We start from the raw sequence: 22166 nt of genomic DNA on the forward strand, positions 1-22166 counted from the left end.
GAGCGGGGAGATAGACCAGGGAGGAGGGTTTAACAACGGAGGTGGAAAGAGAGTAAGAGGAGGAGGTGAGAATTAAGGAAATAAGGTAGGAGCTGATAACATCAAGGGAAGGGAAGGGTGGTGGCAGGAGGACACAACATCAGGCAAGGGGAAAAGAAGAGGAGGTGGTAGGTGCATGGGTGTAAGAGGAGTTGATGAGACCACAGCAGAAGGACATACAGGGAGACAGACCAATCTTGCAGAGGCTGATAGGAGGACATCCAGAGGAGGAGGTGCTAAAGGCAGTGATGGTATTACAGAGGAGACTGAGGAAGTAACAGAAGGAGAAAAGAAAACAGGAACATCAACTAGCAAGGAAGGGGACCTAGAGGAGAGATAGAAGCCACACATAGTTAGTCAGAACTGGCAGGTTCTTTCAGGCCCGGCTGACCCTAGGCAAACCAATTTGGTGGAAGGAGGTACGAGCTGGGGTCAGCGAGGTTACTCTGAGTTTATGGAATTGGGGGAAAGAGAAATTAGGGTGAAGTCTAGACACACCCCAGAGGCCACTCTATAGCTCTCCCTACCAGATGCATCCACTCACCCACCAGCACACAAGACAATCATTTAGTGAGTCATGGGTTACTGGATTCCAGAAAGCCCATAAGTAGTTCAACCTGAGAAGAGGTTTTTGGGTATAGGTGACCCTAGAGCCCACAACGCCAAAGTGTACATGCTGTCATGCTTCCTTCTGATGCCAAAAGGGCCAATTTTCAAGAATCAGTGGGGAAGACATTGGACAAGGGTTAGGTTTCAGAGGGCAAGGAGCCCCAAAACTCCACAATGAGAGAACCATTCTGACCTTTTTGTTTGTTTGGGAGGATCCTGTTTGCATTACATCTCTTGTTACTGTCCCTGAATAAAGCTAGTATTATATAGTCTAGGCATCACCGTTGATCCCAGGTCGAACCATGTGACAAAGTATATCAGGGGAGCTTTTGCAGCCAATGGAAAGTCTACTACTGGAACCCGTATCTGAAACACCAAGAGCGCAAGAAGGATGCCATTGCAAAGCTAACTACTGTAAGGCACAGTTTTCCCTCTTTTGACCTTTAAACCAGTGGACACAACTGGTTCATCATCGGTCATCACTTCTTGCACCCTCCTAAAGATTGTAGGAACCAAACATTTGTTCCAATTTGCAAGGTCTGCCTATCCTTATTGAGGAGTTCCTCCTTTGTCTGGATACTGAGACTATGCTTTCAGTTCTGCTCTACTGATGAGCAGCTAAATAAGAACAAGGCCAGCTCACAAACCGCAAAGTCCCACGCAATTCTCTCAAAGCCAGCTTCTAGGCTGTTAAGTCCTCAGGGCAGGTCAGGCCAATGAAATGGGTCTTTCAGAAGCTTCTGGGGATTCCAAGATCGCTGGTCCAGACAGCCGCACAGGTTGCTGAATCCGCAAAGGTGTAAGCACCAGTGGATGACTCATAAGGGGTTTTACCAGTCCCCATCTTCTACCTTGGCCTTCGATGCCAAGAAGCAATGCGGGTGGCGTCCCGGTTGATCCCTCTCCGGTGGGGGTAGATTGTCTCGCCACAAAATGCAATGGTGCTTTTGGGAGTAGGACCACTGGGTTCTTTCGGTGGTTTCAGGAGGTTATCGCCTTCTGGGTCCATCCCCACACCCAGTTCCCACCCCCTTGCCACTACTGAAAATAGGATCTCTGGCATTCCTGTCGGATAGTCTCTCTCTTCTTCAAATCCAAGCGGTCAAGCAGGTACCACCGAATCATAGGGGCTCTGGTTACTATTCCAGAATCTTTCCATCCCCAAGAAGAACCAAGCTGGTCTGGGGGTGGTTCTCGACCTTTCCTTTCTGAACCTGTTCCTCCCATTCAAAAATGTCAAGATGATAACGCCAGCGCAGATCGCAGAAAGTCTCTGCCAGGGAGGTTGGATGTGCTCCCTGGACCAAAGAGACGCTTACCTGCATGTCCCGATTTGGCTGCCGCACAGGCAGTTTTTGCAGTTCACAGTCATGGGACATCACTTCCAATACAAAGTGCTGCCTTTCAGCCTCAACTCGGCTCCACAAGTTTTCACAAGAATAATTAACACTGTAGCAGCGCTGCTGAGAGCCAGCGGCCACCACGTCTACCCCTACTTAAACGACTGGCTCATCATGGGCAGCTCAGGGGGAGTGGCCTCCAAGACAATGAGGAACAATGAGGATCTCATGGATCTCCAATACCGGCAGGGTTTTTCAGTGCACCAGACCAAGTCGGAGTTCGTCCCGGGGCAGTCCCTGATCTTTCTTGGGCTAGCTGGGACACCATAAAGCAGAGGATGTCTCCTACTCAGGAATGGGTCAAGGTGATCCTCAAAGCTTCCGGACACTTCCTGGGCAGGCAGACCACGTCAGCTTGGCGGTATCAACACCTGCTAGGCCTCATGGCGGCAAGCATCCTGTCCGTGCCTCGCACCAACTTGAAAATGAGATGGCTGCAGTTGCATCTGGCAGCAAGCTGGGACCTGGAAAAGGGCTCCCAGGCACACAAGGTCCCTATTCCACATCACGTCAGGCCAGATCTAGTCTGGTGGAGCCAACTGGAAAACATCATGAGGAGGCCCCCCTTCCACCAGCCGCAGCCAGTGTTAGGTTATAATTGATGCAGTAACACTGTGTGATTGACAGCTAGGCTAGAATGAATGGGAGAAACGTGCATAAAAGGCAAGGCTTTTTGGCTTGGAAGGCAGAGTCGACCACTGAATTAAGGAATCAGAAGAAGAACTTGGAAGAGACGCCTGCTGCAACCCCTGGACCGTTGGTTTGCCTGGTGAAGCCCTGCTGCAGTGCTAAAGCTCCGAATTCGCCTCGACTAGAGAAGACCTGTAAAGAACGACTTCTCCCTTTAGGTTGATGGGACCAATCGACCTCAAGACAAACTCATCCTTCAAACCGTAGTGCTGTAGTCCCCAGACGTCCTCCCTCTTGTCCCCAAAACTGAGGCCCACGAACAACATGATCTGCCATAGTACAACAGAAACAGAAGCCAGCTGGAACAAATTTCTTCAGACCTAAGGTACTGTGAGCTAAGGGGTACTTACCTCTTGCTGTGTAGTTTGCTTGCTCTCAGTTGAGACTTGCATTTACTGCCTTTTGTAGAGTTGCTTGCAGGTCTGCCTTTCACAAGCCTCCCAGCTTGTGGCCCAACAGTGATTTCTTTTCCAACAAAAACTATAACCTTGTGCAAGACGTTTTATTTACCTTTGGGTCCCTGATGGACTCTTCTAACCTCTGACTTTGTGTTTTGATCTGTCTCTCCAAAAAGTCATACATTTTTTACTTGTATAGGTGGGAAAGGGTTAATTTACATTTCATTGGGGGGGTTCAAAAGTGCTTACCTGGTTGAGAAACTTGTTAACCATTGTTTCTTCCTCTTACCTTTTCCTTTTTGACACCAAACTCAGTATTGCTCTAAATGTACCAGTGATATAACAATGTCCACAGTGTCCTAGTTATTGAAGTCACCTGAGGGTGTAGTAAGTGTCTGTGTGCCATCCCAAAAGGTATCTACTGATTTATTGAAAATGAGAGTGTGCATTTTGAAGTATATTTTGAAGTGTTACACATTTGCTTCCTTCTAAAGAAGGCTTATTCAACTGGCTGTTTAATTAATAAATATTGTAATCAAGAAACCTTGAGTGTAAGTGTTATTTGGATGCTTGTCGCTGTCAAACTATGTTGCAACCCTACAGCTCACATTGACCCCTCTTGAGATAAGATTAAGCTGCTCAGTCACTCTACCAACTTGTGTAGTACAGACTTATACCAAAGGTTGGGTAACTATTGCAAAGAGGACACGGCTGGTGCAGTCTCCCACAGGGTTACTGCATACAATCTTGCCTAACACGTCCCACCTGGGGTATCCTCCCAAGCATGACCCCGGGTTCTCCCTCGCTCGTCCACCCCCAGGGTTGGGATCTGAGAGCGCCAGCCCTTCCCAGGCCACCTGAATAAGGGATTCTCAAGGTCTTATTGGGAGAATACCCACAGGTTTCTCACACTATACTCGGAACATCTAACAATAATACTCATTGCGCCAGCGTGGGCAAGCCAGCTGTGTTACTCCCATCTGCTGAGCATATCTCCGCCCTCCAGTAAATCTTCCATCCATTGCGCAGTCTTCTAACCCAACAATTACAGTAAATAACACACTCTAACCCTCAAACTTTCAAATTGGCAGTTTGGCGCCTGAGGTCATAGAATTCAGCCATTTACAACTGCCTACACATGCAGGGATATCCTGCGTGAAGCAAAAATACAAACTCCAGGCATTGTTGTTACAATAAATGGAAGCATTTTGTAGTCTGGTTCACAGAGAAAACATTAGCCCATGCATATCTTCTCAGCAGGTATTCTCACCTACCTGATACATTTACTCTGGGCTAGTATACAATTCCTTCAAAGTACATTTGACAGCATTTGCAGCATACACATTAAAACACAAGATTTTGGTGGAAGGTTCCCGCAGTCAAGGCATTTATGCACTGTGTAAAACATGTATATCCACCATGAGCACACCCTCTGCCTGAATGGGATCTTAATACAGACCTATGTAAACTAATGGGCCCCCTTGCTTTCCAGTCATTTAGTAAGCACAGGTGAATTCATTAACCACAGCCAATCCCAGTCCTTTCCCAATTTTCTAGTTTAGGTCCGGACCCTCAAAGTGAGTTTGGGTCTCTTCAAGGCAGGTTGGACCCAAAATGTTAAGTTGGCTATCTTGAACCTATCTTTCATTTTCAATTTGCCATCCTGTGCTGAATCCCCAATACAACTTTTACGTTCTCTGATATGTAGTCTTGCTCTGATTTCTGATTCATGCCACCATCATGACAAAACTAAGCTGCATCAGAGAATAATTGCAATTGGCCGACTCCCGGAACAACCTCTACATCTTCCCCAATAAAGATAGGTTGGTGGCTGCACTAGACAAACACGTGGAGCTGCTGACCGCTCAAGAGTAGTTGAAACTTCATTCACAGCACCTGGGGAGGAAGAGGGACAAACAAACCGGAAATAAGCACACTGTCCAGATAATAACTAGGCTTGGGTGCATCCACTAATCCTACAGTTTTTAAACGGGAAGGGATGTAAAGGGAATCCTGGTCAGACCATAAGTGGGGGAGTTAGACATTGGATGGTGAATACAGAGAGGTGGGGGGAAAAGACAGTGGAGGAAGAGGGCCAGAAAGGTGTGAGAGAGAGTGGAGAGAAGGAAAGGTGGCATACCAAGAGAGAGGAGAGGAAGAGGAGAAGGAACACCAAAAGGGATCAAAGGAGGAGGAAGAACACCCAGAGGTAGAAAGAGGTGAGAAGAGAAAGGTTAGAGAGCAGAGAGTGGGAAAGGGAATGAAGAGGAGGCGATATTTCAATGGAGGGAGAAAGGAGAGTACAAGATGGAGGAGAGAAGGAGAGTAATCACCAGAAGAAAGGAAGGTGGTGAAGTGTTGAAGTTCAATATCTGTCTTCCCATCATGCTCACCTGATTTCCTCCTTCTGTCCTCATTTCCAGTGTAATGCTGATGACACAGAGTTTTCCTTCAAACGTTCCTCTACTACCTCCTCTTCCTCCTCTCTGATCCCGTCTGTCTGACCACCATTCAGGCATGGTGTGCAGCCAATGATCTCTGCCTTAATGCCTTCTGATTGGGACACTTTGGCCGTTTTTTCCTCCTACCCTCTGGCCGCCCTCTTTGGGCCCTCTACCACCACCATCCTGTGAGGCCAAAAACTAGGGGTCATCTTCGACTCTGCTCTCTCCTTCATCCCTCACATCATGCATTTTACTAAAAAATCCCACTTCCAGCTCCACCTCCTCAGAGACATTCTTACTTTCCTCACCTCCCCTGGAAGCTCAATGTCTTCAGAGATCTGGTCCTCTCCAGGTTGGACTACTGCAACAGCCTCTTTCTCAATCTCCCTCTTTCCACCCTACGCACCCTTCACCTAATCTAGAATAGGGCTGCAAGAATTATCCTTGGCTTCAAGCCCAGGGACTGTATCTCTCCAGCCCTAAAATCTCTTCACTGGCTCTCGTGGCTGCTAGGATCAAATCTAGACCCTCTGCATCATCCAAAAGGCCTTCTGGGGCCTGGGACCATGCTATCTCCAACTTTCCCTGTCTAAATATTCCCCTGCTAGGGCCCTACGCTCCTCTAACTCCAACTGTTTGTCTGTCAAACGCTTCTCCAAGCAGAACGTTGGGTGCAGGTCTCTCTTCTTGACTGGCACCTCCCTTTGGAACATCGTCTTGCCCCTCTCAGATTTGAGCCGGACCTCCTCAAGTGCCTGGAAATTGCTAGAAACTCTGTTCTCCACATCCCTCCCTCTTTCCCTTTCCTGCTAATCACCCCACTGCTGCTGTGACTGGTGGCCTGACCCTCATGAATCTCACAGGATTCCAGGCCTTTCTTCCCAGTCGATACCAGCACCCCCCCACTGCACTGCACTGGCGGGACCCTGCCTGGCGGCTCTGCATCCCACTCTTGGGAGTCGCCTTGCACCAGCACTTAGCCTGAGGTTCTCCCCCTTGGCTTCTCTTATCACTTCCCTCCCAGGACCTCTACCAGCACTTGCCACTCCTCTGCCCCCTCCCCTTCAACCCGCTCCGTCCTTATGTTCTGCACTTCCGCTCTATGCACTGCAAGCCCGAATGCCACAAGGGCTAGTAGGACCATATATGTGTTGACTGTTTTTGCTATTGTTATTCTTTCCCATGTAGCCGCTTTGAAACACTATCCAGTTGTATAAGCACCTAACAAATGCTCAATAAATAACATAAATGGATAAACTGGGGCAGAAGGTTCCTCGGGAGCTGGTGGAAAGGAATTCAACCAAAGGGTCCAAAGTAAGATAAAAAGTGTGGCAGACAGGAAGGCTAGTGAAGCACTAGGAGAAGCGGACCCATCTAAACTGTACCTCGAAGGGAATGTAAAAAACCCTACAGTCTAACTGTCTGACATGCTGTTAGGCAGGATTGTTAGCAGTACCCTTTGAGAGACTACACCAACCTTGTCCTCCTGGCAATAGGTAACCCAACCTTTGGTATAAGTCTGTACTACACAAGTTGGTAGTGTGGCTGAGCAGCCAGGCTTATCTCAAGAGAGGTCAATGTGAGCAGTAGGGTTTTTACACAGAGATTCACAGTGACAAGTATTCAAATAAACTCTTACACTCAAGGTTTCTTGATTAAACAATTATTAATTTAACAGTCAGTTGAATAAGCCTTCTTCAGAAGGGAGCAATTTATATGTAACAAAAAAATACACTTCAAAAACACCTCTTAGTTTCTCTAAATCAGCAAGTACCCATTTTGGATGGCACACAAATGGTTACTACATCCTGTGGTGACTTAAATAACTAAGACACTGTGGACATTAATATACCACTGGTACATTTAGAGCAATACTGAGTTTGATGTCAAAGAAAAGGGGTTGGGAATAAAACAAAGGTTAAACAAATGTTCTGAAGCACGTAAGTACTTTTGAACCCCCCAATGCACAGTAAATTAACCCTTTCCTGGTGGAAAGGTAAAGCACAAAGTCAGAGGTAAGAAGAGTCTTTCAGGGAGCCAGGCCAGTCAATGTTAATTGAGCAAATGTCTAGGTGAGCTGAAGCACTTCTTGCAGGTAAGTAAAAGGTCTTGCACAATGTTTTAGAAGTCTTTGTAGAAAAATAGAATCACTGTAGGGCCACAAGCTGATAGACTTGTGAGGGGCAAAGGTGCAAGCAACTCTGCAAAAGCAACCAAGACAAGCCTCATCTGAGAGCTGGCAAGGCTACACAGCAAGAGGTAAGTCCTCTTAGTTTTACAGTACCTTTGGTTAGAAGAAATTGATTCATGCTGGCTTCTTTTCCTGTGTAGGTCTGCAGATCCTGTCATTCCTGGGACTCAGTCGTGGGGAAAAGAGGGAGGACGTCTGGGGATTCCTGCACTACGAATTGAAGTTCAGCAGCAGCAATGAGCAAACTTCAGATCAGCAGCACTTCGCAGTTTGAGCTCCCTTTGGCTCTGGCAAATAACACCACACCACTGCGGTTCCCGGAGATCACTAAGGACTTTCCTCGCATCTGGAGTCCAGCACTCTGTTGAGGTGGCTCAGGCTAGGCCAGTCCTGCTTCCTGGGAGTCCGGAGGATCTTACTGGAGCTCGGATCCGACTTAAAGACACTCAATCGATTCTGGTGTTCCTCTCCCTGGCACCTCTGTTCCTGCAGCAGCAATGGAAGTGCAGACTGCTCCTAGAAGATTTCCAGATGAGCTCGTCTTGGGGTCGATTGGTCCCACCAACCCAAGGGGAGAAGTTGTCCTTTGCAGGTTTTCTCTAGTTGAGGTGAATTCAGAGCTTCAGCACTGCAGCAGGGCTTCACCGGGCAAACCAGCGGTCCAGGAGTTGCAGCAGACATATCTTCCAAGTTCTTATTCAGATTCCTTCATCCTGCCTTCCAAGCAAAAGCATCACCTTTTATGCAGGTTTCTCCCATTCATTTGCAGCCTAGCTGTCAATCACACAGCAGGGTGGCTGTCCTCCAAGGAGAGTCCTCCAGCCAATCACCCTTGGCTGCATTCCTGTATCCAAGGAGACTAAGCACAGGGAGTTTCGGGCACCTACCTCGCTTCCTGCCCTTCTAGACACGCTGCAGCCAGAGGGGGGCTTCACTCGTGAATCACGCAAAAGACAAAACAAAAAAAGGGACCAAACCTGGTTTCGCGCGCAGAGTAAATCTCAAGAAGGACCTTTCCAACAAGAAATTGCGAAAAAAGAAGACTGGGGCCATTTTGCCAAAATGGGCACCAATAGGTGTCTTACTGCAGCTAGACAAAGGGGATACTAAGTAACCTCCCCAGCACACTATTGTAAAATAGTGTGTGCTGGGTCTAGAAAGTTGCAAAATATAAATTAAGTCAATTTCACGTCTCTGCTCTTGGAAATGGTAGTTTCACCTAGAGGAGGTATTTAAACCTTTGGGAAATCTAAGCGACTTCCCTGTGCCACTGAACTGAAGGTGCCGTGAGTCACAATGAAAAGGTGATGCCTATGGAGTTTGTCAGACTCCAAAGTCAAAAGAAACACAGAGTCCAAATTACAGGAAAATACATGAGAGAGGGGACAAAGGTCTCACTCTCTCCAGGTTAGAATTTAAAAGTGCTGAAGTCCAACACAAAGAGCTGGGGGTCTCTAATGTAGAAGGGAATTAGCACATTTATGAGAATTCTCGCTAACACATGCATCTGCTCTTAGATGGACAAAGGGTTCTGGAGTAGTGGCGGCTTGTAGCCGAAGTCCAGTAGGACCAACACAACATCCCAACAACTCCTACGCCGACCAAGATATACTCAGACAAAGAAATAAATCCTAGAGACTGTATTTTTGCCCGAGACACTCAGGGTAACAACCCTGAATACAGGAAGAGAGAGACGTACTCAGCACTATGGTCCGAAAGCAGGGAAAATCCCATAGACCTCCATAACCTCTGTGATACCAAAAATAAAGGTACTCAAGTTCTCAAAGTTGATTTTGTGTCCTTTGTTGATCCCTCTCTCGTAACAGTTGCTGATCATGTAACTCCACTTGTATATCTTCTGTACATCGATTTTACTGTCCTTGCTGTGAAACAGAATGGGTGTTGACTACATATTTCTCACCACTGTGGAAATTGTGCCTCATTACAAGTTTGGCTGTAACCATCACATACCGTTACTGCGACTTGTAATCGCAGTAAATCCAGCAGGTCACGAGTGATGGAATGGCAGTGTTAATCCCCAGGGAGTCCATGGAACTCTTAGTGGGATTTGGAACATTTACTGTGGGTGGTAATTCTGTCTTTGGTAAATCCACTATTTTGTGGAGGTAATGCAGAGGATAAACCTGCTCTGTTAAGTGGTGGAGGGTTTTCATCGACATTATGTTAATGTTAAAGGATATTTGTAGCACGCACTATGACCACCGCAGTGGTCCCCTGGCGCTCTGGCAGATCTGAAAAGGAATGGGGTGGGGAGGTGTCAGTTAGTGGGAACCAGCGGGATAAGTGCAAGAGAGCAGTGATGTGCTGTTGGCAGCTTCAGTTCGGTTAACACCTTTCGCTGAGCTTGGGGGTGCTTTCCGGTCGGTAGCCGTTGTGTGCTGTTGTGCAGGGCTATGAGTGGTTTGTTTTGTTGTTGCGGTGTAGTGAAGTTTGTGCGTTTGTTGTGCTTTAGGGTTATGGTTGTGTTAGGTTACAGTTTGAGAGGTGTATGCAGAGAGTGAAACTGTTAGTGGGTTGGTTATTGGCCTCGCTATCTAGAAGTGATGTATGCTGAATTTCGCTGTTTCATAATTCTGTCTAAATGTGGCATTGGTAATATTGCCAATGCAGTCTTGATGTGGCAATGGCTAATATTCACTATTCTATCTAGATGTGGCACTGGCCAACATTCACAGTCCTGTCTAGGTGTGACGCAGGCTAACGTTCACGTTTCTAAGTGTGGCACTTGCTAACATTCGCAATCCTATCCAGATGCGACGCAGGCCAATGTACATAATTATAACAAAATGTGGTACTTGCTATCCTTCACAATTCTGTCTGGGTCCGGCGCAGGCTAATGTTCACAATTCTATCGAAGTGTGGCACTTGCTAATGTTCACAGTTCGAAGGGTGGCACTTGCTAACATTCGCAGTCCTATCCAGATGCTACGCAGGCTAATGTTCACAATTCTAACTAAATGTGATTATCACAAAACATCCGAATTTAGGGTTGCAGTAAAAGGACTAGTAATTCTATTGTAAATTTTTCATTGCATCGCCAAACTCTTAATGAGTGCTGTGGTGTTCTAGGGTTTGGTAAGAGGCCTGCCACATTTGTAGAATATGGTGTTCTGGATATATTCCTGTTTTGTTATGATTGTTTGTTGTTATTTTTTTTTGTTAAGTGCTCATCGCTTTTAGGCTGTTGAAAAATGTATTTCAGCATTAAATTATGTTGTATTAAAATAGTTGGCTCCTTTTTAATATATCCACTCTCTGTTCTCAGCCACTCCAACAACTCTCCTGGACAGATTCAGCTCTCCTGTTGCTGGGAACACAAGGAGACGACTTTTTGTTGACAAAGACACTTCTTCTGAACCCGGAACTCCTGTCAAAATATCCCAAGCACCTGTTGTGAATACTGTTCCAGTACAGAGTGTGATGGCAGAAGCCATGTCAGTTACACCTGGACAGACGCTACTCACTATGGCAACTGCAACCGTAACTGCCAACAATGGACAAACTGTCACCATACCGGTGCAAGGTAATGTAGTATTGTGCATCAGGGGTTTAGGTTAAATGAGATTAAAAGCACACTTGATAATATTGCATGCCTGAGAAATGTGTGGCAGTACTTTCCAGTAGTGTTCAGGTTTGATTGATCTAGGCCTATTGGTATACAGGACGGTAGAACACACTTTTCTGCATGTTATCTAGATGGAGAAAATGTCAAATGTGTGACCTATACTGTACTTGAGAGCAACATTTGTATGCTATTCCTTTTTGGCTGAATCACCTGTCTCACCAACACTTTTTGCAACTATATTCGTCCCAATTTATCTCCAGTAGATGCCAGACACAGTCAAATGAGACACAGGTGGCTCCTTTCTTTTAATTGGGTTGGAAGCATGTGCATGAGCTGGCCTGGCCCACAAACGACCCCACAAAGAGGAGTAGAGTGATAGAGGCATCCTTTATAGCACAGACAGAATGTCGCTGGGGAAGTCACTGCCAAGTGGCAACATTTGGCTAAAAATACACCCTCCAGAAAATCAAACACGTTCCCCAAATATTCTTGGATTGGAAGTATTGATATATAATTTTAAGCGAAGTCTGCGGGCACTCTATGGTGCTGAGATCTGGGGTCATGCTCCCAACAACAAACCGGGTGTGGGAGAAAGGAGTTTTCTCAAGCACTTAATTGGCTTGTCAGCCGCGTGCCCTGGAATACCAATTTACCTAGAGCTCGGGTGTAACCCCATAGGTGTCGATATCTTCCTTAGGCCCATACTCTATTGGATTAGGGTTTGGATCACACCCAAGCTCAGTGTGTACCGCGATCCCCTAGCGCACCTCATGGACAAAGAGAGTGCTCGCTCCCTGCCCTAGTTTGCCCATGTGAAAGGGTACCCAACTCTCACCATCTAGAAGCATACTTGTCTAATCCATCGAGCATACCGAGAGGTGCTAGTGGAAGACTAAAGGATATAGTGCTGGAGACAGCGGTAGTAGACATGCTGAACGCATATGAAAACCTGACCACAGTTTTTTTTACCTGGAATGTAAAATGGCTATGGGGTTTAAAACCTATTTGGATGTGGCCACACACCCCTTAGCCCGGCACCTTTACACGAGAGTCAGGATGGGGCAGCTAAATCTGGCAGTCTACTCGTCCAGATGGGCTGCGGCAAGAAATTTAACGTGCCAGATTTGCGGCCAAGCAAGGGAGACCACAAGCCACTTTCTGTTTTTCTGTGAGAGATATGCTGCTACAAGGAATAGGTACCGGAAATATCTTTGTAACGACTATGATATTCGATGCACAAGGGATGCTTTAGTACTATTTTGCCACCCCCAAAACATCAACATAGTATACTTTGTGTCATCCTACCTGTATCAGGCATGGCGCATAAGATCAAGTGCACTGAATAGTGGCTGTGCCTAGTGCTTGACCGTGACCCATGTTGCATGTTTTAATCATCCAGGCACTGACCGTGCATAAAACCCATTCTCAGGGGCACAGCAGTACACTAAGAATATAGATATGTGAGACACGCTTGCACTTTATAATATCTGCACACCCACACTATTATGAACATTTGCACAGAAGTTACGATTTAAACAGTAGCTTGGTGTACCTTCCACAGTCCAGTAGATCTTCTCCTCCAAGCACTTTCATGCCTCTTGCAATCTTCAGGGAGGCAGTCTGTTCAGGTCTTAATGGTTAGTACCAATTATGGCCTCAGGGAATTCTGTTGAAAAATGCTGTAGTCAATTCAAGTAGCCAGGAACCAACTCACCCTCCAATTACACAGTGTAAATCCCCAATTGGGGGAGGGGGAGAAGCCAGTAGTGGCTCTCCTGAGTAGGGGCATGTGTCACCCTGGTGCCGCCACCTCTGGAGCCCCGGACTCCTAAAAACATTTTTTGAAAGAAAGGGAGTGAGGGGCACTCTGGTTCCCAGCTTGGTGTGCCTTCCACAGTCCAGTAGATCTCCTCCAAGCGCTTTCATGCCTCTTGCAATCTTCAGGGAGGCAGTCTGTTCAGGTCTTAATGGTTAGTACCAATTATGGCCTCAGGGAATTCTGGTTGCTGTAGTCAATTCAAGTAGCCAGGAACCAACTCACCCTTCAATTACACTGTGTAAATCCCCATTTGGGGGGAGGGGGGAAAACCAGCAGTGTGGCTCTCCTTAGTAGGGGCATGTGTCACCCCGGTGGCGCCACCTCTGGAGCCCGGGACTCCCAAAAAATGTTTTTGAAAGAAAGGGGGCGAGGGGTGGCACTCTGGTTCCCAGCTTGGTGTACCTTCCACAGTCCAGTAGATCTTCTCCTCCAAGCGCTATATAGTTATACCCCTCCTAGAATGTTTGGAGAAAGAATTTCATGGGGTCGGGGAAAAAAAGTCACCTACCTGCAGGGACCCAGGAACCCATGTTTTTCTGTAACATAGGTGGACGCCGGCAGGGCTGCGTTCCTTCCTCTCTAGCCATAATAGATTGGAGACCAGTGTCTGAGGCTGATGAAGGCCTCGTCAACTGGGTGAACTCCACAAACAACTGAGTACCCCGTTCTGATTCGCTCCACCAGTAATATTTTGAATGTGTTCAGCAAGTTATTTATTGTTTTATTGAATCACTTACTTTTTTCAAGTATGTTTTTATCTAATCTAATATTTTTGAACACAGGAAATAAGCACTGTGTGGCGGTAAACGTGTTTAATGTGTATTGCTACTGTTAAGTTGGATTTTCTGAACCAGCTCTGTGGTTAGGGTCTAAGAAGCCAACCTAGCTGGTGAACATGGTTATTTACACCTAGTCTACGCAAACTCTATCAAGGTAATGTAAGCTAAGCAGTAAGGCAAACTGCATGATCTAAGTGGGCTGGCGTGTAAGTACAGATAACCACACTTAGGAACGGACAGATGTTAAGAGTACCAGACAGATGTTTAAAAATATACTTATTTTTTAAGCTTTAACAGGGGTGTGCCCAGCAGGCAGCGAATGCAGGCTTAATCGCTGTTGGCTCCCGCCTCCTGTAATCCTTCATTAGCCTGGATGGGATGTGATACCAGCACACTATTGAGACACCCCTGTGGAAGTGAATGTGTGGAGCACTACCCGACTAAGTTTCGGAGCTCAGAGAGTTCACACCTATGTGCTGTGGCCTCCGAAGCAGGGACTGAGACAGAAAAACTATTGGCAAGATGGCGGCGGAGTGACAGCACTATGTGGACAATCCGACGGGATTCCCCCCAGGAACCTGGTCTGTGACCCTTCTCATGTGGCCAGGGGAAGGCAGGTGCTCTCTGATCCTGACCCTAGGGGTGGTGTACTTCGGCATGATACCTTTGATGAGGTCGGATCAGAGACACCTGTGCAGCAAAGGGGTGTGATCCCAAGAGTGCCTGCAGCAGTAGAAGTAGAAGAAACCAAGCCGGGAAGCAGAGGTAGCCCACAGTCGTCGTGATTGTGGACTCGGAAAAGGGCACCTCCGTACTCCGTACTCCAAATCAGCAGAGACACCTTGCTGGTAATTTTAGCCAGCTTTATCCGTACTCGCATATACATCAGAGTAAAAGTTGTTCACAGAAGTGGGAAGCCTTCCTAACAAAGGAAATGTAACACTCTCTTATGCTAAAAGAAGTACCTGCGCGTAGTGAAAGCATCTCTTTTCCCCATTGTAGGAAGTAACTGGTTGCCGATCGGTCACATGGCTCCTTTTAATGAGGAGAATGCTGCTGGTAAACTTATTAAAGCAGAATTGAATTTCCTGATTTGATGTCTGAAGAGATTGCACAAGAAACAGCGTTTTCCCAATACCTTGGAAGCATAACGCTGACCGAAAAGGTGGGAAGGCGCATCCTTTGAAGTGGCAGTTCAAGGTAAAAATGTAATTGTGTGTGCCTAATTTCGTTTCCACAAAGAGACTGGTATCTTGTAACATACTGAGCAATAAAATAGAAGTTGTAGTGGCTGAAGTGGAACAAAGCCAACAGACTAAACTCTGTTAAAGTGAATACAGCTCATTTAATAACTGCATACCATTAGTTTACAGTTGCTGAAGCTGTTAACCCAGAGTCCTCTAGTATAACGGTGAGAAGGTTTTCAAAGGCTAAAAGAGTGGCACTAAAGCCTTGGAGTAACTACTGGAGGAAAAAGTGTATATGAAGCTGGGGAAGGGATCTGGGTACTTGTTCAAAAGTCTATATTTAAAATCTGTAGAGCTGAGACTATTCCAGTCGAGAAGAAATAGTCTGGGAGCTAAAGACAGATTTTGTGGTAGCTGCAAGACAGAAGGAAAGGCAAAGAGGCTGCCCTTTCTTACCATAGAAGAGAGAGGAATGCCTTGCCAACCCATAGAGGTTGAAGAAGTCTTGTTGAAGTTGTCTAAAATGTTAAGTTACAATAGCAGAAGTAGAACTGTGGTTGCAGCAGTTAAATGTAGAAGCAGAAGTCTACTGTGGGGAAGGGAGCCTGCTTGCACAGTATCATTTGAAGAAAGGAGTTGTTGGCGAGAGAGAGCAAACCTAAAGCAGAAGCACCCTGACAAACTGTTTTTAAAAGATGCCACAAAAGTTGTAAACAGAAGAGTGGTTGTTAAACAGAAGTGGTATTCTTGTCTTCAACTTTGCTCACCTTTCCCTGAAAGGTGTTTGTCCAGGAACTCCATGGTGCTGTTGTTTTCTTTTTGGAACTTGGAAAGGGAATCTTTTCATCAAGCGAAGAAGGAACTGTTTGTTACCAGTGGATTTCTATTTGTGTGAACCTTTGTTGCTTTGGGACTTTTCAAGACTTTCTTTTTCCTTGGAAGAGATTGACTTTGCAACATCCTGTGGGTGCAAGATCTGCCCAGGACAAGTATAAGTCAGCCAGACACTGGTAGTTTGGTGACCTTTTATTTATGTTGTTTTATGTTGCTTTGAATGTTTATGTTGTTTAGTGTGAGGATTCGTTTTGGGTATGCTAGGAGGTTTCCCTTAGATCCTAGACTACGTAGGGAATCACCTGGTACAGTAGATTTAGTTAAGGTTTATTTTATATTTTTGTTTGAAATAAAATGTCAAAACTTTAGAAAACTAAACACAGTCGTGAGTCTCACATTACGGACCCTCACAGGTACAAGAGCAGTGCGGTTAGCCCTGGCGAGATGCAACTGGCTCCCATGACCTGAAAGAGTGCCTGGACTCAGCAATGATTCAACGGCGGGGGGCATTCCTCAGGTCAGAAGATATCGGCCCTGAGAGGTGCCTGCCTCCGCGGCATCACAGGGCCGCACCTGAGTGGCGATTAACGGAAGAGGGCCGAGGAAGGCTGGGCGGCTACAAACATAGATGCCACTGTGCGCACATGCGGCTGAGCGGGCCCTTTGGTAGAGAGGCGGTGATCGGGCCATGACCAGCCTCTGAAATTACACAGCAGACCAGTGCGGTGCCGCAGCAGTCAGGCGATGCAGCTCCCCGGGTGAGGGGAGACAGAACAGGTGAAGCGGGCAACGGCGGTCGCATGGTGGAGATGCGCGCGTCAGCAGAACTCAGGAAGGGGCCAAACACTGACCCCAGCGGATCTCGGTGACCCAGCGCTCACAGGAGTAATCAGTGGCCTGCATCAGAGGACACTGTCACACCCAGGGAGGTAAGGGGACAGGGGCTCTGATTAGATTGGCCTCATTGGTATTAACAGGCTAGATGGTGGCCAAGACCTGGGAGCTTGATGGACTCTAGTGATAGGGACTGCCTGGCCCTGTAAGGAACGAATTCCCGGGCACACCACAAAGAGTAGCCACTGATAAAGCGGAACGTTCCCCCGCCAGTGTGGAAGGAGGACCAATCTAAACAGTGGGGGCATAAGGAGGCTGCTGGAAATCGATGTTGAAGGGATACTCTGATGCCACTCAAATTACAGAGTAAGCGGCAACTTATTGCATTGGGGTTGCAGGGCGACGACAGACATAGCGTGACACAAAGGATGACAAGCAAAAATTGACAAATATGCAACTCCTGGTTGCGCTACAAACTCCCATAGTGGCAGAGTCCCCTGACCCCACAAGTGTAACATCCACCACCCTGGAAGGAAAAGTATTGGAGGTTCTGATGACAGTACAGAACTCTAGAACTGTGTTGGAGTCAATAATAGGAACGATAGGGGAGAACTGAATCTGCTGAGAGCGTATATGCAGAAAAACTGCAGAAAAGCAAATAGAGATGGACCATAAAGTCACAGCTCTGGAAGGGGACGTGCACACACTGACAAAACAAGTATACAGTCTATTGCAAGCAACGAAAACACTGGAGGTGCACGCAGAGGATGCAGAGGCCTGCTCACGGAAGAATAGCCTGTGAATAGTTGGGTGGGTACCCAAGGGTTCTGAAGGTGGTTCGAAATGGAGGGGGCCCATAGGGTTCCAGCACACAGACCCCCTCCAGGAGGCAGAGCCAGACCGATGGTAGCCACAATATGTATCTACCAAGACCACAATGCCAGGTGGAAAGGGCTGATATGGATCACTAATACATTTGTTATGATATTCCCAGACCATGGGCTTCATTATAAGCTTGCCAGTCTGGTAACAACGGTACCAGTAAGCTTGTCGGGACCGTTGTCACCGGACTGGAAAACTAGGAGGTCTGCAAGCAGGTGCCAGTCAACCCGGCAGGTCTGACCTGCCGGGCGGAACGGCACCCGCTCATAGACCATGTCGGATGCACCGGCACCATTCACAAATGGTGCCGGTGTATCCGGCTTCCCCATTCCAATTGAGTCCAATGGGACTCAAATGGAATGGGGACTAATATTTACTGGCGCCTGGGAATAGGCAATTACTGGGTCCGCCGGGGCTGTAATGCCCCATTAATTTCCCATTCCCCGGCGCCGGTAAATTCATGACTCCGGCGGCAGCAGTAGCACTAATTACCGGCTCGGCTACTGCCAAAGTTGTAATGAGGCCCTATACGAAACAGGTGCAGCAAAGTCGGCAAAATATTGACGAAGTCAAGGGGATCCTGATAAAGAGAATCAAATATGCTTTTTTTCCAAGCCAGACCGAAGATTATGCTTGGTGATGGACACTGGTTCTGCAACTCCCCAGAGGAGGTTTGGGAATGGTGGGAAGCAGAGAGGAGCTGGTCCGTGAAATCGCCTGCAATGAAACCAAATACGAGACCACCTGATCAGCGGGGGCAGAGAGGATGGAGCAACCCAGAGAGAGGAGGCTGGAGAGCCGGCAGAACTGTGGCCACGAATGTGGCAGAGATGGGGTGTGGGCTTCTGCAACAGACTGGAGAAGAAACCGTGGAGGGAGGCGAGATGAGAGAGTCAAGTAGAGACCAAAACCTGTTAAAGATTGTGCCGAGGGTTCCGAGCTGGATGATGCATGAACATTCTGAGACATAACATAAGGAAGCAGCGGAATCCGGGGGGCGTGGCTGGCAGCCATAGTGTAGGGCTGCATTGAAGAGGAGCTCCTGCCTGATCCTCACATATCCGGGGAAATATAGGCACAAGTGCTGTGGCGTACAGACCTAAGTGGCTTCTGAAGTTGGGGGAATGTCTGCAGATCAGAGATCCTGCTCCAGGAAACGTCATTCAGATCGGAACTCGTAGAGAAAGCCCTGTGCAGTCTGAAGCCAGAAGGACAACGAAGGACAACAGAGAAACAAAATGGAAACCGGATCAGTGCCGTGACATTGAGGGTATAGGGAGCTGCAGGAGGAGGCTGGGACTGCAAGCCGCCCAACAATCAGCTTTGCACCGGAGGCTGATCCCAGGAGGGACGACAAGAGGGACAACGACGGCTGAGAAACACTGCTGAGCGGAGAAGGAGAAACTGAGAGAGCGGGGGCAGCGGGGCTGAGACACACTCGAGGAAGCGTAAAGCTCTGGCCAGCCCAAAGCATCGGTGGTGCTCAGGACGCGCTGGAGGAGAGGAGCCAGTGCGGATGTGCTGGCGGAGGAGGAGTGGGACAACAAAAGGGTAAGTCTGCTGCCCCAGCCCGCTAAGGTAGTACGTGCGTTGCATATAAAGACAGTCTGAAGCGGATGACATCACCCGCATCGGCACTGGCAACCTCAAGTTTGCAAGGGCCCATCAAAGTGAATCAGGAGGCTTGTACTCGAGGCAGAGGCAGTGTGACTATCGGAAGAAGCAGGAACACAGTCAGTGTGACCTCAGAGGCCTCTTTTTCCCAAAAGGCACCTGAAGCAGCAGATAGAGAAATATCCAAAGAAAAGTAACCGTTTGTGCTTTGCTGGCAAACAGCTTGATGAGGGACGTAGTCTGACTGCAAGATACAGGAATTGTCCACTTTGCATATGGTGCTATGCCTTCGAGGCAGCATTAGAGAGCATTCTCTGCATCTGCTCCCTGACTTAAAGGTTGGCACACTTTATGTTTATGTGGGGTTGTCAGAGGATCAGGACAAGTGGGAACCCCCATTCCTTGGATCAACAAGGGAAAGTGGCAAGCTATTAGAGGCTAACACAACACCCTGTGCCCTAATAAGGAGAAGCAACATTAACGTGAGGTCCGCAAACTCGCGGGAGAATGTGGTTGCAGTAGCAAGACAAGGCACACATTGGGCAACAGATACTACACTGCGCGATCATAGCAGGGGTCGGTGCCTCCGCACAGAGCCAGAGGGATCAGGAGTGGACTGGAAGGAGCATTGCTGAGCATGAAATACACACAAGCACCGGATTATCCACTGATTCCCCATTGCACTTAGACATTGCAAATTGTGTATGACAACAAGCTGTGCATAGGATACTGCAACAGTACAATTGAGGTCTAAGGCACAGTGCTGAAATAACACAGGGGACTCTAAGGCACAATGACAGGAAACTCCATCACGAACCTTCGGACCCTTCTCTGTGGTTGCTCCCCTTGCACCCTATCCCCTAAGTACTCCTGCTGCTAGAGCGGAAGCCAGGCCTCCAATAAATTCACTACCTTAAGAAGGGCAAGATGCGATCGCAAGGTTGACACAGCAGGATACACTGGGATCACCCAATTTACCGGAAAAAATGTAAACCTTTGCAAAGTGTAGAATTAAAGTCCATCCAGCTCAAAACGATTTTGGAAGGAAGGGGGGGGGGGTAAAGGTACGAATAAATGCCACTGAAGTCTCTTCTACTTACGACTACAACCTTTATTATTGAGGAGGACTCAGTATGTGTACTCCCGGATTGCTGTATACCTGGGGAACAGTCTCAAAGCAGCTACACAAACCAATCAGAGGGGCAAGGATGCAGGTGAAAGTTACCCTTCGGGCTTGGAACTAAGGAACCGCGGCAGAGCCGAGGGAAGGAAGGTTGAGTGCTGCGCTGTTGGCGTACTTGCCCTGGAAAACTGCTAGCAACAACACGGCAGAGATACTCAACTTTACATGAACAGTATCATTACTACTTAAATGTGCCGAATTCCCCCCAAGACAGCTAAAGCGAAGGGCAACCAGAAGACACTCGACAACTACGCCATACTCCTGTCACAAACACCTCTGGACAACATGGCAATGAAGAGTGACAAAATAAAGGAGGCAGGGTATGAAAATTGCCAAATCCTACTGGCAATTGCGGAGCTGAAATCATCACTAGGCTCCAAGATCGATGAAGTGATAGTTGTCTGTTTGTTTGTTTGTTTGTTTATTTGGTATAGCGCAAAACCAAACCCAAAGGGTAGCTGGGCGCAGACAGTACATGAATACTTGAGAACATAGTTACAAGAAAATACAATTATACAGTTCAAGTTAGAAGCAAGTACATGTACAAGCCAAGTGCAGAGTACGAAAATACAGGTAAGGCTAGTTGACTAAAGACCAATTAATCTCGTTACAATCATCAGAGTCTCGAAAGCAGGTAGGCGGTGGGGGAGTCAAACTAAGTGTCATTAGATCGTATCCAAGTGAGGACTTTCCGCCTGAAGCTGGTGTAAGGTTGGTCCAGTCTGAGATCAAGGGGGAGTCTATTCCAAGTTTGAGCAGCTATGACTGGAAAGCTAGAGCCGCCAGCTGTACTCTTTTTGTATCTGGGCACCACTAGGGTATAGGCATTGTGTATTCTTGTGGGACGGTTAGAAATTCTCTTGTTGACACTGTTTACCAAGTAGGGGGGAGCTATATTGTTGAGACATTTAGAGGTAAGAGAGAGGGTTTTGAGGGCAATCCTGTCTTTAATTTTTAGCCAGAGGATGTTTTTTCTGGAAGTGGAGATATGAGCTCTATTAGGAATGTTTAGAGCAGCTCTAATAGCGTTATTTTGTAGAGTTTGGAGTTTATCAAGAATGTACTTGTTAGATCCTGCATATAGATGTGGGCCTGTTACGTCAAGACGTTAAGAAACTTTCTGAGAGGACTACTGCCCTGGAAACGCAACTGAAGGACAACGTCGTCACGACACAGAGCAATGACACCCAAATTCACATCTTGCAATAGAGAGTCAACGTACTAAAGTGTCGGGCAGAGGATGCGAAAGGGAGAGCATGTAAGAACAACGTCTGCATTGTTGGCCTTCCAGAAGGGAAAGAAGGTGTGGATCCCACGACTTACATTGAGAACTTATTCTTCCAAGACATCGGGCCAGGAAATCTTTCCCAATACTTCACAATAGAAAGAGCGCACTGGGCTCTCACTAGGAAACGTGCCCCTCCACGACCTATAATTGCAAAGGAACTGAATTACAGAGACAGAGAGAAGATCCTGTCATATTCAAGAGAGGGAGGTACGATGCGGAGGGCATCCGCAAATCTAGCGGTGTACCCCGACTACACCTTTCAGGTCCAAAAAAGCAGAACGCAGTTCTCATCGGCTAAAGCCAGGCTCCGTAATGCAGGAATGAAGTACATGTTAATGTATCCCGCACGACTAAAGGTCCAGTTCAAAAACCGCACCTTATTTTTTGAC

At 47.3% G+C, this 22166-nt stretch overlaps 1 protein-coding gene across 5 annotated transcripts in view; it reads left to right on the top strand.

Annotated features, from left to right (window-relative positions):
- The window catches only part of RBL2 (RB transcriptional corepressor like 2), a 953306-nt gene that overhangs the window by 682217 nt on the left and 248923 nt on the right, over positions 1–22166 (top strand). For all 5 annotated transcript variants that reach the window (XM_069639547.1, XM_069639538.1, XM_069639539.1 and 2 more), the window contains exon 15: positions 11058–11315. In XM_069639547.1, coding sequence (XP_069495648.1) covers positions 11058–11315 — 258 coding nt within the window. The remainder of the gene's footprint in view (positions 1–11057; positions 11316–22166) is intronic.

Source organism: Ambystoma mexicanum, chromosome 1q, assembly GCF_040938575.1.
Source record: "Ambystoma mexicanum isolate Mex_15411 chromosome 1q, UKY_AmexF1_1, whole genome shotgun sequence".
Taxonomy (NCBI): domain Eukaryota; kingdom Metazoa; phylum Chordata; class Amphibia; order Caudata; family Ambystomatidae; genus Ambystoma; species Ambystoma mexicanum.